At 33.5% G+C, this 17,382-nt stretch overlaps 1 protein-coding gene across 1 annotated transcript in view; it reads left to right on the forward strand.

Moving 5' to 3' along the window:
- The window catches only part of LOC129223059 (peptidyl-prolyl cis-trans isomerase B-like), a 30,791-nt gene extending 13,409 nt beyond the window's left edge, over positions 1 to 17,382 (forward strand). Inside the window, exons 3-5 of the mRNA XM_054857623.1 lie at positions 2,065 to 2,173; positions 12,524 to 12,708; positions 17,149 to 17,382. Coding sequence (XP_054713598.1) covers positions 2,065 to 2,173; positions 12,524 to 12,708; positions 17,149 to 17,283 — 429 coding nt within the window. The 3' untranslated portion in view covers positions 17,284 to 17,382. The remainder of the gene's footprint in view (positions 1 to 2,064; positions 2,174 to 12,523; positions 12,709 to 17,148) is intronic.

Consider the following 17,382-nt stretch of genomic DNA (forward strand, 5'->3'; position numbering starts at 1 on the left):
TTTCTTAGAGTCGGATTAGAATCCTTAAATATTACCCCACAATGCATCACTAAGGCCAAATATTGGTAGGAGTCGAGATAATAAGTCCGACTCACCAGCCAAACTCTACTTCATTGTGTGAAATGTGGTTCTAGTTAGACAGCTCAAAAATCGTTAAAATTTATTTAGCAACTTCTTTTGCTCCAAGGTGCGACTTATGTGGGATGTTGCAAGCTACATATTTATTTTCAAACTTTTATACTTAACCTATGTTCTTTATCACACCTAAATTTTATATTTTGCACCAAAGTTATGTGCTTACGTTCTTTTAGAACCCCTATAACTAGAGAGGCCGACGCATCAGCTCTTCTCCTATAAGGGCCTTACGTTCCTTATCATGCATAAACTTTCCATTTAGTTATGCGCTAAGTGAAAAATCAACTTCTTCTATCTGTATGTAAGAAATGCTTTTACTTTTTTTGATATCTATGTAAGGAGTTATTAATACGAGAGCACATTTTTACAAATAATGACTTCTGATACTTTTTCTTAAAGTGCGGAGCCTTACAATGTTGGTCTGTTTTGAGGCTATAGTGGTTAAATTCAAAGCATGTGTAGAACTGTAACTAATTGTTCATTATTAAAATGATCACATGCGGTGTGTTATCTACACAAAACGCCTAATCTTAAATGATAGTTCATCAAATTTTTATTTTTGATGAAATTATTGTAACCTTTCTCAATTTTAAATAATAATGGTCAACTTCAAGGCACAGGCGAATCTTCAAGATATTTTTATCTATCAAAATCCTTTGGCATGACGAAATATCTCTACAAAAAAGGCAACTTTTCCGCCCTCTTACTTAACGTTTATCAGATTTTGATTTTTTTCACTCTATCCTACCGTAAATCTTGTTCAAAACTTGCAAACGTGCGAAATCGTGCAATTTTTATCCACTTCCTGGGATCTTATTCTTTTTGGAATATGATCTCAGTCACAGACCGGATGACAATGCAATATTCGATAATCAAATTAATTAACTATTAATTACTAGAAAGTCGCCCATCATGGTATGACGGGTGAAAATTGTTTCCACATTTGAAAGAAGCAATTTCCTGTTTGGTGATATTTTGATAGTTGAAATTTTAACCCTGACTCCAGTGCATTAACCTTAAACTCCAGTAGATAGTGTCAGTTTGCATCTCCAGAGCTTGAATATGCTACCTGTTGTGATTTACAATACTACCGAAATAGGTAAAAATTCCATACCACGTGTTTTCTTTGGGGTAAATTACAGACTTCAGATAGTTTATAGCGTAATGTAATTTCTGAACAATAGAAAAGAAACACTATGATAAATTAATGTCATTCACTATTCTTCAAAGCAAGTTATAAGTTACAGCATTTGTTTTACCTACATACAGCATCTGCCATTAGACAGTGTCTGCAGCGCCCCCTATAGTTTATTGGAGTTGCGAATTGTTTTGGTTCCTTTGTTTTCCTAAAATGACAATCTTACCAGTAAAATTGTTAAGTCGCCAGATTGAGTTCATCTTTGTCACAATAAAGCTTTTCCGTGTATTTCAAACATTACCAAAACACATTATCAAATTATCATGCTGTGGCACGAGTTTCATTGTTGAAACATGCAGGTTACTTTATCATCGGCTATTATTTATATGAGGATTAGTTTATTCCAATTTTAATCGACATTTTTGCATAAATCCTCTAAAATGAGAACTCAAAATGCTTGCAAAAATTAGAATAAATATCTATACAATCAGCCCCTTTTTTATGAGATTTCAAAGAGAAAGTGGCTTAATTTTTCCCAAAACTTGTTACATGCATTTGTATGGAGATATTAGGATTTTGAAGCAGTCAGTCTCAATTACTTCAGATAATAAAGGTTCTACTGTATTTTTTTGATTTTTTTCACTGGTTCTTGTTTTTCCTTTTAAAAATATTTAAACCCACTAATGTAATTTCAAGGTGCACTAATGCAGTTTGCTGCAAAATTCTTTTTAAATGTATGATTTTAGCTTAAAATTTATGCTTAATGTATTTTTATGTGTTCATATTTGCAGCCTGTACTTGAAGATCAAATCGTTGGATATAAAGGTTCAAAGTTTCATAGAGTAATTCGAGATTTTATGATTCAAGGTGGTGATTTTACAAATGGTGATGGAACTGGAGGTAGAACTTCTCAATTTTCAAATCTATTTTGTTTGGTGTCCCCTATTTTTCTCCCGACAGGAAATTTCATCTCTCTCCCCCCCCCCCCCCCCCAACTTTTTTTCAGTTTCAACCTTACCTTTCAATACGAGGGGGACCCAAAAATTACCGGATTTTTGTTCTAAAATATTTATGTATTAGTTTATTCACAAAATTTCTTTTCTCTCCTTTAAAGTGTTCACCCTTAGATGCAATACACTTGTTAATTCTTTTTTTTCCACTGTTAGAAGCTCCCCTGGAACTCTCTAACTTTGACCATGTCCAGTGCCCGTTGCAAAGTTTTTTTACAGCCTCTACATCTTCAAAATGCTTCATTTTCAGATTTTTTTACATCCTCGGGAATAGAAAAAGATCACAGGAGGCTAGGTCTGGCGAATACGGGGTCGAAGAACGACTGGCCACCCCTAAGAGGCCAATTTGTGGCTAATTTTTCATTTTTACAGGGCTTTTTGAATATGTCATTGGTCCTGTGTGGCATTTGTATTCTTTTTTTTTTTTTTCAAATATATATATTTGATTGAAATAATTGGAGAAAATAATTTTTCTCGAACTTGAAAGCCCTCGCTATCATTTTAGGTATCCTGATTCTGATATCCAAATCCCATTCCAACTAACTGCTTGGCAAAAACACTACATAACACTCTGACCTGTAATTGATTTCTTTCAAGTTTTCTTCACTGGATGCCTCTCCCAAAATCAGGGTTGCCCTGTTTTATCCACCCCCAGGGCCGGATTTACAGATCTTACTCCCATGGGCCCGAACATTTTTGCCGCCCCCCTCACTTGTTACTTCATTAAAAAAAAACGGTAATTTTATTCAAGGGTAAAATGTTTCGATTGTTATAATTTTCTCTTCTGTTCGTTGCATAGTGAATATAACAGAATATAAACAACCACGGAGACCCCTATTTTATAATACTAAATGTTCACTTTATCAAAGGTCAAAGTTGCAGTCGTTAATATGTAGTTATTGAACTCCGCTAGTAGCTGACAGAACATTTGACTTCTTGTCACATTTTTTTTTGAATAGTTAAACTTTTGTAAATTGTTAGAAAAGGAATTACTTTCTTTGACCCAGGAAACAGATGTTGTGAGTATGGAAACCCATTTTCTTAGAGAAATGAGCATAACACTATAGTAAAAACAAGTAATATATAAAAAAGCTTTTTTAAGGCAATTCCTACTTAGGTCAACGTAGAAAAATAATGCACGTGCTCTATTAAGCACCATTTAAGCGTTAAATAGTTTAACTTTTTGATGGATCATATTTCATTTTAATGGAGCTTTAGGTATTGTTTTAAGCCCCGCCTCGTTTAAAAATCAACCATTTAAGTTTATACTTCAACAACTTCGTTCCGGCAGTATTTAACATGTAGTTTGCTTTGATTTGTTTTATTTCATGAAACATTTTGAACTTGCACAGTGAAATGATGCATTCAACAATAAAAATGAATATTAATGAATTTACTATTGAAGGCTCACCTAAATATAGCATGAAATTAGTTTCATTAAAAAGTTCACAATGATTAGTTAATTAATTACTTTGATTATAGAATATTGCATTGTCATCGCATCTGAGGTCGCGTTCCAACCCAGAAAGAAATCTAATGACAGGAAGTGGGTGAAAATTGAGCTGCATGATTTAAACAAGATATATATAAACAATTGAATAACATACTGAGAGGCAACGCCAAGTAAACTATTTCTCATGAAAAGAAGATTTTATTGCTGAAAATATTACGTACTTTGTTACAGAAAGGTAGGATAAGATTGGGATAAAATAAGGAATTGAAATAAATGACAAGTTGCGGGTATGCTTAAGAGTTTTTTTTTCTCTTACATTTTGCCGTGGATACAAATGGGTCTAGTTCATGAAAAAAAAACTAATTCTTATGGTGGTAGAACTCAAAAATTACTTTTATATAGCTATGATATCTTCATTAATTTTCCAATATGATTTATATTTTTATATATTTCGAAATAAATTGTTACGCTATTACACTACTTTGAACAGATTCAGTCCCACTCGATTCATTATGGTCGTTTTAAAAACTAACAATGCTCATGCTAGTTGAATTCAATTAATATTTAGAGGAATTAAACAAAAAAAATCAACAATATTGAAACACTAATTTTTCTCAAATTTAAAATACCTTGAACTTCCAATTCGAACAACATTAAAACTAAAAGGATGATAGAGAAACTCAGAAACTATGCTTTTGAATTTGCAACTAAATTACAACAAAAATAATTAAAATAAATAAAACTATTTTATTGCTGAATTTTTTTTATTTATCATTTATCAAATTTAGCTATTTAATCATCAACACTCAACAAGAATTTTGAGTAAGAACGGCCTGAAGCACCGACGCAGACAATGAGTTTTTTGATGCGATGATTTTTTTCATCTTTAACTCGTCACATGAGCACAACTCAAGTACTTATATCATATTATCAAGTTTTGGGCACATTAGTTTGAACGTATATTAAATGGCTTGATTAATGATAAAAAAACATTCAGGATAGAAAAAAAACCTAAGAAATGAGTACGTTCCAAGAAAACTATGATTTGATTTATATATACAAAAAAATCAGCAAGTTCCTTAAGACAAAAGCACTTCAAATACTTAAATTCAAAGGAAATTCACTACTGGTGGGTGAATAGCAGTAAGAAATTAACATAATAAATAACATTATAGATATATAAACTTACAGTTGAAATTTTAAAAAAAGTGTTTGCACTTGATTATTAACATATTTAGAATACTAATAATAAGAGCTGTTTCATTAAAACCTCTTACGTCTTGCTTTACTATTGGCAAATGTATCAATAACCTCATTAAAGTCTAATTTAACAGTTAAGTCATTTTCAATAGCCAAAATCGATAAATGAACTAATTTTTGTTGGCCTACTGAAGATCTCAAATAATTTTTGATCCGGGAAAGTGTGGAGAAAGATCTTTCAGCTGCACAGTTAGTTGCTGGTGTGCATAAAAACACTTTAAGGCAAATGCTTATGTTAGGATATAAGTCTTGGAGATCTTTTGATTTTATAAATCGATACAGTTCTGACAGGGACATTTCTTCCGTACTATCCGGTTTTTCTTGGGGCAGGAGTCCCTTTAGATGAATACACTCGATCACCAATGAAGAATATTCAATGTCAGCTGTATAAAACTTTTGCAGTGAGGCTGCTGCTGCTGTTATTTCTTCCACATCTAAGTTACGTAGATTTGACAAAAATGCAAATCTATTTGAAAACTCTTTATATACACCAATTCTCTTATTCAACTCGGTCGAAAGCTTATCAGTTATTGTTGCATAATTTTCTTGCAGGCAACGGATCTGGTTTTCTTCTGTTTCCTCACCTTCTTCAAGTTCAGATGAATCTGATTCATCATAGAATTTCCTCCTCTTTCTCTGTCTCTTATTGCTTTCAAGACAATCACTGTCTATGCCAAGAATATTTCTAATCTCCTGTAATTTCTTCTGCGCATCAGTAATAAAAAAATATGAAGCATTTCTCAGCTCGTTCAGAAATTTTTCAAGGGAATTGTATAAGTTAACAACAGTGTACAGATTAATTCGATGGGACTGTATTTTTTCGCTTACAGAGTTGAATTCGTTTAGTACATTTCCCCAAAATGATGCCATGAATATTGTTTCAAGAGAAATGAGTTCTTTTAAAAGGCCTTTAGCTTTGCTCTTCGTAATTCCGTTCTCTTCTTGGCTATCGGTCATACTCTTTAGGCATTTTGCAATAAGCTGAAAACTCCTATTTAAGCTTTTGCAAGCATCTTCTCTTGCTGACCATCTGGTTGTGCTTAGAGTTTTAATTGTTAGGTTCTTCTCACCGGGTTTATAAAACGACTCAAGGAGGCTCCATCGATGGGTAGATGAAGAGAAAAAATTGTAGAGTGATTGCAGTAAGTCAAAAAAGTTTTTCGCAAGAGTACAACATTCTGCAGCATGGGATCCTACTAAATTGAGAGAATGGCCAGAGCAAGGAACGTAAGATATCAATGGATTTATTTCTCTTAGCTTGGCTTGTAAGCCATTATATATTCCAGACATGTTGTATGCGTTATCAAACGATTGTCCACGACAGTTTTGAATGTCTAAATTATGTGTCTTCAAAAATTCGAAAACTGCTTCTGCAAGTTCTACACTTTTATGACCTTGGTTTTTCAAAAAACCAACAAATCTCTCTTCAGGGTATCCCATTTCATTGACATATCTTAAAACAAAAGACAACTGGTCATTATGTGTCACATCGGGTGTTGAATCAACTATAATTGAGAAATATTTCGATTCTTTCACTTCTTTTGAGATAGTTTCTAGAACTTTCTTACCCATTAAATCAATTAATTCATCACATACTGTTGATGAAAGGTAAGATGTATTTCCTTGACCAGGGTTACCGTACTTTTGAATGTGTGATTTTAAGAATGGGTCAAACTCTGCAATCAATTCAAGGCACATCATAAAGTTGCCATTACTGGTGGAACCAAACACTTCATCGTCTCCTCTGAAAGCTAGTCCTCGCGATGCCAGTTTTTTAATAACGACGACAACTCTATGAAGTACTTCCCTCCAATACTTCACTTCCTCTTCAATTTGCGTTTTTAACTGCCTGTCAATGGAACCTATTTCAGCAGTTCTTTGCTTAAAGGTTAGGACACTGTCAAGATGTGTATGAGAGTTCTCATGCTCTTTAAGCCTTTGAAAACCATGCTTCCAGTCATTAAAACCACCGTCAGTAAATTGAGTTGAAGTGGTGCAAAATAGTTTACACGGGCCACAAAATATAGATCCTTGGCTGGGCGAATAGATCAAGTAATCTCTATTTACTATTTCTCCGTTCGCAAGTTCTCGATTAAAGAGTGATTTTTTCAAAAACCTATTTTTTTCAGGGTACGATCTTTTTGATTGTTCAAAATTTCCATCCTTATTTTGATCAAACCCATTTTTCACGAAGAAGTCTCTGGTATCATCATTGACGGTCCAGAATATTGGATCATTACTGGGCTTGTCCTTTCCACTGGAGGTACTAGACTTCGTGGGATCAGGTTGAAAACGATCATTATCCTTCCCCTCAACATCATATGCAGCTTTTTTCTCTTCAGTAATTACTTTATGTCTTTCTTCTTCTACCTCTACGTTTTCTCCGTGTTCTATGGTTGAATTCGAGTTCAATTCGGAAGAAGGTTCCTCTGAACGTGGATTAGTTTTAAAAAAATTATCTATTTTTATGGTTTTATTTACAACTTTATTTAGCTTTTTCCTCTTTTCGTCTGCTTTTTTCTTATATCTTGCGCCACTGAGCCTTTTGCGTCCGTCCATCTTTTCAGATTTAAGCACAAATAGCCGATATAGTATCTGAATTCGCCCACTAAATGCACCAAGGTATTTTTATTGAAATATTTGCACTGATTTAAGTATCCAAGTGTCACAGCTTTTGGTATCACACGAAAACAAAAGTAATAATTTTCAGCATAAACATTCACTGCAATTTAAAACAATACTGTTGTGAGGGAGAGCAAAATAATACGAGCTTACGGAATAAACGAAACTTGTGCACTGTAGTAGTACCATAGCACTACCTGAAGCCCATACGTCACATTCCATCGTTTAGCCTCAGGTATAAATTTGCCTTCGGAAACGGACCGACATCTGGACACCAGACCTCTCAGTTTCCTGTGCGAAATGTATGCACATACAAATTCCTCACCCCCCAAAAAAACGGCGAATATTTAGGCCCGCATTTTGAGGAACCTTCTTGAAGCGAACCTTCTCGGTCCGGCGTGACCGTTACGACCAGTAAAAAAAAATCAGCAAAAGCGCAGCCGCCGTTCGTCCGTTTCCTCTCCTTATCAAACGCCCTCAAGTTCCCGCTAAAAAATACCTCCCAGACAGACACCTTTAAGCTAATTAGAACCATGTGAATGATGTTACAATGGTGTATTCATTTTCCCAGGACCTGAGCATGGAGTGAGGGAGACAGTCAACCCCTTTAGCCGCGGGGGGATGTTTTTCTTGTCGCCTGGTCGGTCCTGATAAGGAAAAAAGAGGAAAATAGCTGAAAATAGTGCTTTTGCATTGTTTGGTTGGTTATTTTCTATTTCTAGTCTCCTAACAAGCGCCGCCCTTTATTTCCATGAAAAATATCGTATATACTTTTCAAAGATGGGAATTGCAAACGGTTCTCTCTTTTTTTTGATAAAATTTTTAATTTAAACACATTGCCACTCTCTAGAATTTGCCGCCCTCCAGAATTTGCCGCCCTGGGCCCGGGCCCATGTGGCCCATGCTTAAATCCGGCCCTGTCCACCCCGGAAAAAACCTGGGAAAAACCGTCCTTGACAAAATGTCATTTTATCCACTTTTTTTGGTAAACTGAAGGTTTTTAGTTAAAATTTTAAGTTTGAAAATAATAAATAATTATATAGATTCTTCCTATTCATGTACTATTTTAATATAAAAATAGCATACATAAATATGTATATAAAAATTGATTGAAAATTATTTTAAAGTGAAAATGAAAAAATTAAGATCAGTTGAAGTTTATGTAAATTTATATATAAATCAAATGAGTGTTAATAAATTATAATGCATGTAATAGCATTTATAGAAACAAACACATCAGCTGTGCATTTTAAGATGTTTATCTGTGATGTGGAGGTTTATTGCCCATGATAAATGCATTTATAAAATTAAAAAGTAGAAATAAAAACTTTTTAAAGGTTAGTCTCTCAAAACATTAAAATCATAGTTAAAAAAATAAAAAAAACCTTATTTTGATATTAATAAAGGAAATGTGGAGATGAAGTGAAATCTGTTTTGCAATACAAATATGATGATCAGCAACAGGTTCTGAACCCAGCTAGGCAATTCCTAGTCAATTTATTAGTCCCCAACGAAGATTAATGACCATTTTAAAACTATTTACCCCCTTCTGGTACACTGTTCTGAGTACCCACAACCCTACAAAAGTAGTAATTTGTATGACATTAACATATAGTACAGTAGAATTAGGCCAAAAAATGGCCAAACCCAAACATCCAAAAAAAAAAAGGTGAAACCTGTTGTAAATTACTTCTTACCCTTCCATTAAGAAGGGGTAAAAAGTCCCAGCACTTTGTGCGTCGGATTTTGGGGGAAAGGGGGTGGGACGAAAAAATCCTCTTTTTAAATAAAAATAATTTCTATTACTTAAAAAATTCTCAAAAGTCACTGAAACCACACTCTATAATAGTAAAATAATAAACACTCATAGAAAAAAATGCTAATTAAAAGGGGTGCATAGGCGGAGGAGTGGAGGGGAGGGGGGTCTATGGCGCAGATTGCGTCATTGGAATTTTTAAGGCAGTTTTTTCATTTTTTCAACGGGTATTTCTTTCTTTTTTGAGGGCTTTTACTCTGGATGGGTACTCCGTCACACTTCAGGGGGTGCACCATCGCTTTGGGGGGGGGGGGAACCATGAATTTGCATTCTAAAATCAACGATTGAAGTGAAGTTCATGAAAAAATTTCACGGATTTAGAACTTTTCCGAAGTACAAAACGCCACAGAATGATGTCATGTCAGAAGGATAATTCTAAAAGATCTAAACAAGCTCAGTAACCAATTTAGTTGTGACTGGAGTTATTAAACTGTTAAAAGCGCTGGGGTTATATCTAAAACAAAATCCCTGTGCAGCATAGAAAAATAGTCCAAATTGACTGCAGTTTACCTCCTTCCTCTTAATTAAATTACTTCAACTTTTCTTTAATCTTTTGCCATTACCGTAAGGGGGAATAAACCGAAATTGCCAACAGTGAGACGGGCAATGCTGCAATTCTGCACCCTCCAAGTTGGTGGGGGGTTCCCGTTTGCAAACACCTAGCCGCCTCTCTTTTATGCAGCCGGTTATGTGAATTATGCTAAACATGCGAACATATACTTGCAACACTATCTGAGACTTTCGAGTACATTATGCAATTTTTAAAAAAAACGGATAAATATGTCACATCAGCTACCCAACGATCCTACGCAGTGACAAATTTAGGTGGTCCAGAACCTGTAGTGATTCAAAAATGGAAGAAGTCTTGATGATAGCAATGAGCAATACAACAGTAGAATGTTAAATACTGCTCTTCCCTCTCTACGGGTGTAGCTGATAATAAGGTGAGTTGTGATGTGGCCTTTAACGTTGTGGTAGTAACATAAAAGGATATGGAAGGCAAAAAATTAAGTTGCATTTCTTTGTAAAAGAGGTATGCAGTTATGTCTTTAGCTTCTGTGTAATTACTATCTGTAGACATGTGTAAACCCAACCCATCTTTTACATCGATTAGTATGAACAGTAAAAAAGATAGAACAACAAATTGCTAAAAACTTCTAGTACGAGTTGTGCGCTGAATCCTCCATCAGTATTCGATGAATCTGATTTCAGAAGTAAAGAAAACCCGTATGGTTAAGTGTTATTATCTGAAGCAAAATATCCATCCACGCCACCATCACAAAATAAACAGTTGGTGTCATATATGTTATAGTTGGAAGATATCTTCTCGATCATGTTTTTTCTTTTTTTTTTCGTAATGATCTGCAAGCCTCAAGGAAATATGCCAGCAATGCAATGTATATGTCGCTTGTAAGTATGGGAAAGCTAGTGCCATTTTTGATGGGTACAAAGAAGGAGAAAGTACCACAGAAATATCTGTGTCCTATTACAACAGCCGAGCCTTCTGCTCTAGAAGACTTTCTTCGCCTCATATCTTATGCTTGCTCTGACGGATTATTGGAAAAATGAATGTTTGATAAGTCTGAAAGTGGACTGAAGTGCTCAACTATACTGTATTAGACAGCTGCAACAATAACGATTTTACCGAGGATCTAGATTCCAAAAGAGATCTTGATAACGAAAACTTTTTGTTACAAGCTTTGAAAGCTACAATTCTGATGGAGCTTTTATCTCAATCTGATGACGTATTTGAGGCATGCATGTTATAATGCAAACTAAAAATTTTGCTTTTAAGTACTACAAAAAAGCAATATAATAAAAGGGGGAAAAATACAGTTCAGCATAATTTTTCTGACCATTTAATAAAATGTGCCATCAGAGGGGGGGGGGGGATAATCTTTAAGTACATTATTTCATTTTGGGAGGTGAGCTACTGTTCTGGTGGGGTGGACAGTCCTGATTTAATGCATTTTAAATTTACGTGAAATAATACTTCTACTTGAAATGGAAAGGAGGGGGGGGGGGATTAGCGTTTTTTTTTTTTTTTTTTCGGGGCGGGTGCTGTAGCTTTGGGAGGAGGGGCACCATCGCACTTGGAGGATGGACACACTTGATTACTAACTTTAACTTTGCATAAAATAATATTTCCACTTGAAATGTATGGAGGGGGGAACGGGGGTACTGCTTTGTTTTACGGGGATAGGGGAGCTCTAGGTGAGTTGTGTCATCCCTCTTGGGGGTAAACGCCTTTATTTTCATGCTTTTAAATTTAGTATGACATAATATTCCCTCTTGAAATTTACTCTAAAAATTCCGAAAAAATGCTCAAAACAGCAATTTTTAGATGCCCCCTATTCCAAAACCCGACGCACAATGGGGTGGGACTTTTTACCTGTTCTTATTCGGAGGGTAACAAACAATTTGCACCAGATTTAGCTTTTTTTTTTTTTTTTTTTGGATGTTTGGGTCCGACCCCTATTTTTACTGTACTAATATCCATAAGAACATGCAGAGTACATAAAAATTTTACTATGGGGTGACATCAATAAATACTCAAAAAATATAACAGTAAAATGTTTTTAGTCTATAAATCTTCGTTTTGTATGCATGTTTCCAAGCATTTCTTTTGACTTTTCTATTAAATTTAATTTCTACTATTGCAATATATAATAGTGTAATCATGCCCAATATCTTATTCACATTGTTAAATGTTATTACTTTTATGTAAATTATGATCTAAAATTACTTGTACCTATGTGTAATTAAATTTTTTTTTTTTTTGGATTTATTAAATTCTTAACAATTATTCTACTTTAATTAAATGATTAATTCATAATACAAAATGTTTTTGAATTATATACTATTTTATTAACCATTACAATAAATTTATGTTTGAATAATCAGTTGATTTTTCATTTCGTCCATTTTGTCCAATTTCTTTCGTCGTCCTGGACTTATAACAAAAAAAAGGACAAAATAGCAACTGCCCAAAATAAAACAAATTACAACTTTACTTTGGAAAATTTTTGAGAACTTATGTTCTAAGCATTATTTTTTATGTCTTATATTAGAATAAATCCATATTGCAGGACGTAGTATATATGGAGATCGTTTCCCAGATGAAAACTTCAAATTAAAACACTATGGAGCTGGTTGGCTATCAATGGCTAATGCTGGAAAAGATACAAATGGATCTCAATTTTTCATAACAACAAAGAAAACTTCATGGTTAGATGGACGGCATGTTGTATTTGGAAAAGTTTTGAAAGGCATGGTAAGAGAAATAAATACCTTTGTGCTGAGGAAATATCCAACCTTGTTTAGCACAAATAAATTTGCTATTCATTTTGGTTGCTTTTACCGAATGTCTTTACATCCAAAAGTTCACAGCTTTGAATTGGAAAAGGGGTTTCTTGAAACCCCAATACATGCCTATTCAGTAATCTTTTTATTTGTGCTAAACTATGTTAGATATTTCCTGTTGGGCATGGTAAAAGTCTTTTCTTTTTTTTTCTTTACTTAGAAGCTGAAGGACAAAACTTATAAGTAGAGAGGATTGAAAGTTCTTGGTTAGAAAAACACAATCTATATATATATATATATATATATATATATATATAACGCTTATGCGGTGGCACAAAACGAGCCTTTATTTCTTTCTCTCCATTGGCAACGATTCAGCTTTGTTTACGTACGATCATTGTTTACAAATGCTGCAGACTCGCTGCTCGCTTCTAGCATTAGATGTAGTTCAAGTTCTAGCTTTTGTACTCTAGCGTTAGGATTTTGATTTTAGAATGAGTGTTTTCGATCACTTGAATATACTTTACAAAGAAGAGAGCAGTGGGCTTGGGAGTCTTTAGATGTAAGATTTGAACGCAGATCAGTCAGAAAGGCTGCCGATAGGCTTAGTCGCGCAAACGCTCGCCGTGAATCGCAAATTTCAAATCGAGTGAGTTCTGTAAGTGTTTCCAAACATATTTGCGGAGTGATCATGCACTTTACTGGAGAAAAGAGTTGAACTAACACCGTTAGTAATAAAACTGGAGAAAAATATTATTGTATTGAAAAAATGACAATAATAACACTAATACTTATCCTCGAATACCACTTATTTCATCCGATAGTAACGTGCCTTTTAAATTCAAAGGTAAACAATTTCCTGTTAGATTAGCCTTCCCAATAACTATAAATAATGCACAGGGTCAAGTTTTTGACAAAATTTGTTTAGATTTAACAAAACCATTTTTCAGTCATAGACATGTCATTCAAGAGTCAGATAATTTGATTATCTCTGTTGTATCTGAAAACCCAGAAAATTTCAATCGTGTATGCAGAGAAGTATTATGATTTTTTTTCTTCTTTTTTTTTATATATATAATCCTTTGCAAAGCCAATCTTGCTGTCGAAAGGTTTTTCCCTTAACCATAGTGCTTACAAAAAATAAAGTTCCCTACTTACCAGGATTGCAAAGTCGGAGGAAAAATATCTTACTCCGACTCCTTTACCAAAAATTAGTCTGACTCCACAAATATTGGCAGAGCTGCGAAATTTTGAGAGAAAATTACTGATTCCATCTCTTGAAATTTTAAACCTTCTACTGACTCCACAGCCCTGCTACTAACTGGAACCTGTAAATACGAAGTTTTTTTTCCCCCCAACCACATTTTGTATATATTATGTTATTCCACATAGATTAAATTAATTTATTGGGGAATTCTCATTGAAAAACATATCATTTAATTTTGCAATGCACTGAAGTTAAGAGGTGATCCACAATGACAAAGTAAAGTAACAAAAGGGGTTGGCGAGCGTAAGCGAGCAGTGGGCGATAGCCCCCTAGTTTTTTTTATTGCTTCAACCTTTTGTGTATTCTTGAATTCTAAAAGTTGGTTTTCAGTATTTTTTTATTTATTCTCTTTACTGCACATATCTTCCAAAATTTTGTTAATGTTGAAATTCTAAACAAAAATCTAAATTCTGTTTTGAACAGCCAGCAGTTGAAGGGAAACATTACTTTCTGTAATTTGTTTTGGCGATTCACTTTCATAAACTTGAAAAATGTTCAATCAACTGTTCATATTACTAATATTGATTTTCTAATGTGAGTTGAATTTTTATTTCTATTTGCTGCAAACCCTTGTATGTAAACAAGATTTGTCTCTTTTATTTTAAACGACTATTAGTTATAGCACTGACATGATTTAGTGAGTTGAGTTTTTTAAAATCATTTTTAATGAGTAATGTGCTAACATAATTATGTATGAACATTCAAATTCTACCTTGTAGAAAAAAGATCTTGCAGCTAATGCTGACATCAAAAATAAAGTAATGAACTTACGTAATAAAAAAGAAATTCACGGAACTTGAAAACCCCTTACTTATGCCCTATGTACAATAGGGTGGATCGAAAAAACTTTTTTTCGAAATTTCAAAGTTTAACTTACACATTTTCAGACCTCTCCAAATGCAACTAAGTATTATTCAAATAAAATAAAAACTGAGAATGAGATTCATTTTCTCCAACAGCTCCTACTTTTCAGAATGAAGCTTTAGGATTGTCATATAGCCAGAGTTCGTACAGGTCATGGAAATCCTGGAAAGTCATGGAAAAAAAATAAGTAAATTTCAGATCTGAAAAAGTCATGGAAAATTGAAATTTTCATTCAAAGTCGTGGAAATTTATTTAAAATCATGGAAAAATGTCCTGGGCAAAGAAAAAGTAACAGTAGCTAAAAGAGCATTAGAAATCTTGAATGATTTAGTATTATTGCGCATAAAGGCTGTTAAAACTGAAAAATTGAACGATCTCAAAAATGAATCTGAATTTTGAAATCTCATTGCATCCACTTCTGTAGCAGCCACCCAGCTTTTTTTTTTTTTTTTTTTGCAATGTGATAGAATAAATCTAGAAGAGATATCAGATGAGTACAGCCCAAATGTGTTAGCCCAAATTGGAGGTTTTCAAATTACTGGCACAAACAGTTTTAATACTTTCTTAATGCCTTTACAAGGGTTAGAAATACAGTTAGTTTATTTGCATACTAGAAGTCCGTTGAATAAAAAAATTGACGTCCTCTCCCCCTCGGATGTGAAATGATCGTTTTTCTTTGTATAAAATGCGTACACACCTTTTGAAAAAAAAACTATTTAAGTTTCTTTGGAATTTAAAACTTTTCGTCAAATCATTAAATTAGATTTATAGTTGCTTTAAAACTCGATTTAGCGAGTAAAGCGGTTTTTACTGCAATTTTAACTATTTCGCCAAATAAACAAAAAAAGACATCAAATAATATCCTTCAAATGTAAAAATAATTCCGCAGCTCTATTGTTTATCGCCAAACTTGTCCAGCAACACGCTATCATAATTCATCTGTCTTACGAAAAAAAACATCCCGTGGAACATTCAAAAATCATCGTCAGAAAAAAGAAGAAAATGTCGTACATTTCACTCGAATAAAAACAAATCAAAAGTTTCTTTTCTTTCAAAACAAATCACCAAAACAATGAATTACATTAACAGTTGCCTTAAAACAATAATCCTAGACTGAACTGCTCAGCGCCTAACGTGCCACGCTACCGGAACCCAGCCTTTTTGTGAGTGAAGCGGATGTTTTTTCTTTGGCAGTAATAAATGTTTCGCCAAACAAACAAAAAGGTATAAAATCACATTAACAGTAGCTTTCAAATCTTTATATATTAAGAGCTGCGTTGCCAGGCTTTGCCCGGTCTACCTTAGGAACAAAAATTGTCAAGTGACATATATTAAACAAATAATTAAATGAATAACTTATTAACTTAAAGAATAACTTAAATAAAAGAAAAAAAACACCATGCAAAATTACCCTTCCAAACAATGACGACATATATTAAAATACTTTTAAGAAATTAAACTGCGAAAGATGGATTTTAAAAGCGTAACCATGGAAACATGAAATAAAATAAGTTTAAGAAATCAGATGCAAAGGATTCAAAAAGCGTAACCATGGAAACATGAAAATAAAATGGTTGACAACCTGAATCAAAATGTCATATTTCGAAATTGACTTAAAAACGCTTGTAACTTTTTTCCTTTGAAGATAGAAGCTAATTTTTACGACCAAAGATCGAGAGAGATCTGGAGTAAAAAATCTCGCTTTTTCCAATGCTGTCAAAAAGAAAACTGTTGGACAATTCCTTCACTTTTTATTGATAGATTTAATGAAGAAAGTATTGCCTAAATTTCAGCTAAGCCTAAAAAAGTTCGAGATAAAAACGCAAATTACTCCTGCCGTAATTAAGTTAGAGCATTGAAACAAATTGTGTAGAACGCAGAAAATTCTACCCTTTTTAACGATATATAATATTAATACGTGCAAGTAATTTTCCACCCCTTTAATAGCCAATAGGCAATTTACGTGAAATTTGGGCCTAAATTTGAATAAAAAAAGAACTAATTGTCGGATTTTTTTCGAATTATAGCCTATGTTACTCAGTAAGAAAGCACCTTTCATATAGCGAAAGAATTTTTCAAATAGGTGCAGTGGTTCCGGAGATTACCTCGAACATATAAACATACAAAAATCCGCCCTCTCTTTATAATATTAGTAAAGATTAACTTTTTATGAGTATTAAAACTTTATGACCACGCTGAATTTTAAGCATTTAAAAAATAAAACATTTTATCTTTAAATTCATTTCCTAACTACATGTAGTTTTTCTTTCTCTGTTTTAGAATGTTGTTCGCAAGATTGAAGATACAAAAACAAGTGGTAGTGATCGACCAGTTAGTGATGTAGTTATTGCTGATTGTGATATAATCCCAGTTGAAAAACCATTTTCTGTCTTGAAAGAAGATGCAACAGAATAAGCCTTATCATAACTTTTAAATTCATTCATTTGTATTATTCATTACTTAACAATAAAGAATTGTATTTTTCTTTACAATAAAAAATTTAGTATGAATTGA

This window comes from Uloborus diversus, chromosome 5, assembly GCF_026930045.1.
Source record: "Uloborus diversus isolate 005 chromosome 5, Udiv.v.3.1, whole genome shotgun sequence".
NCBI classification, from domain to species: domain Eukaryota; kingdom Metazoa; phylum Arthropoda; class Arachnida; order Araneae; family Uloboridae; genus Uloborus; species Uloborus diversus.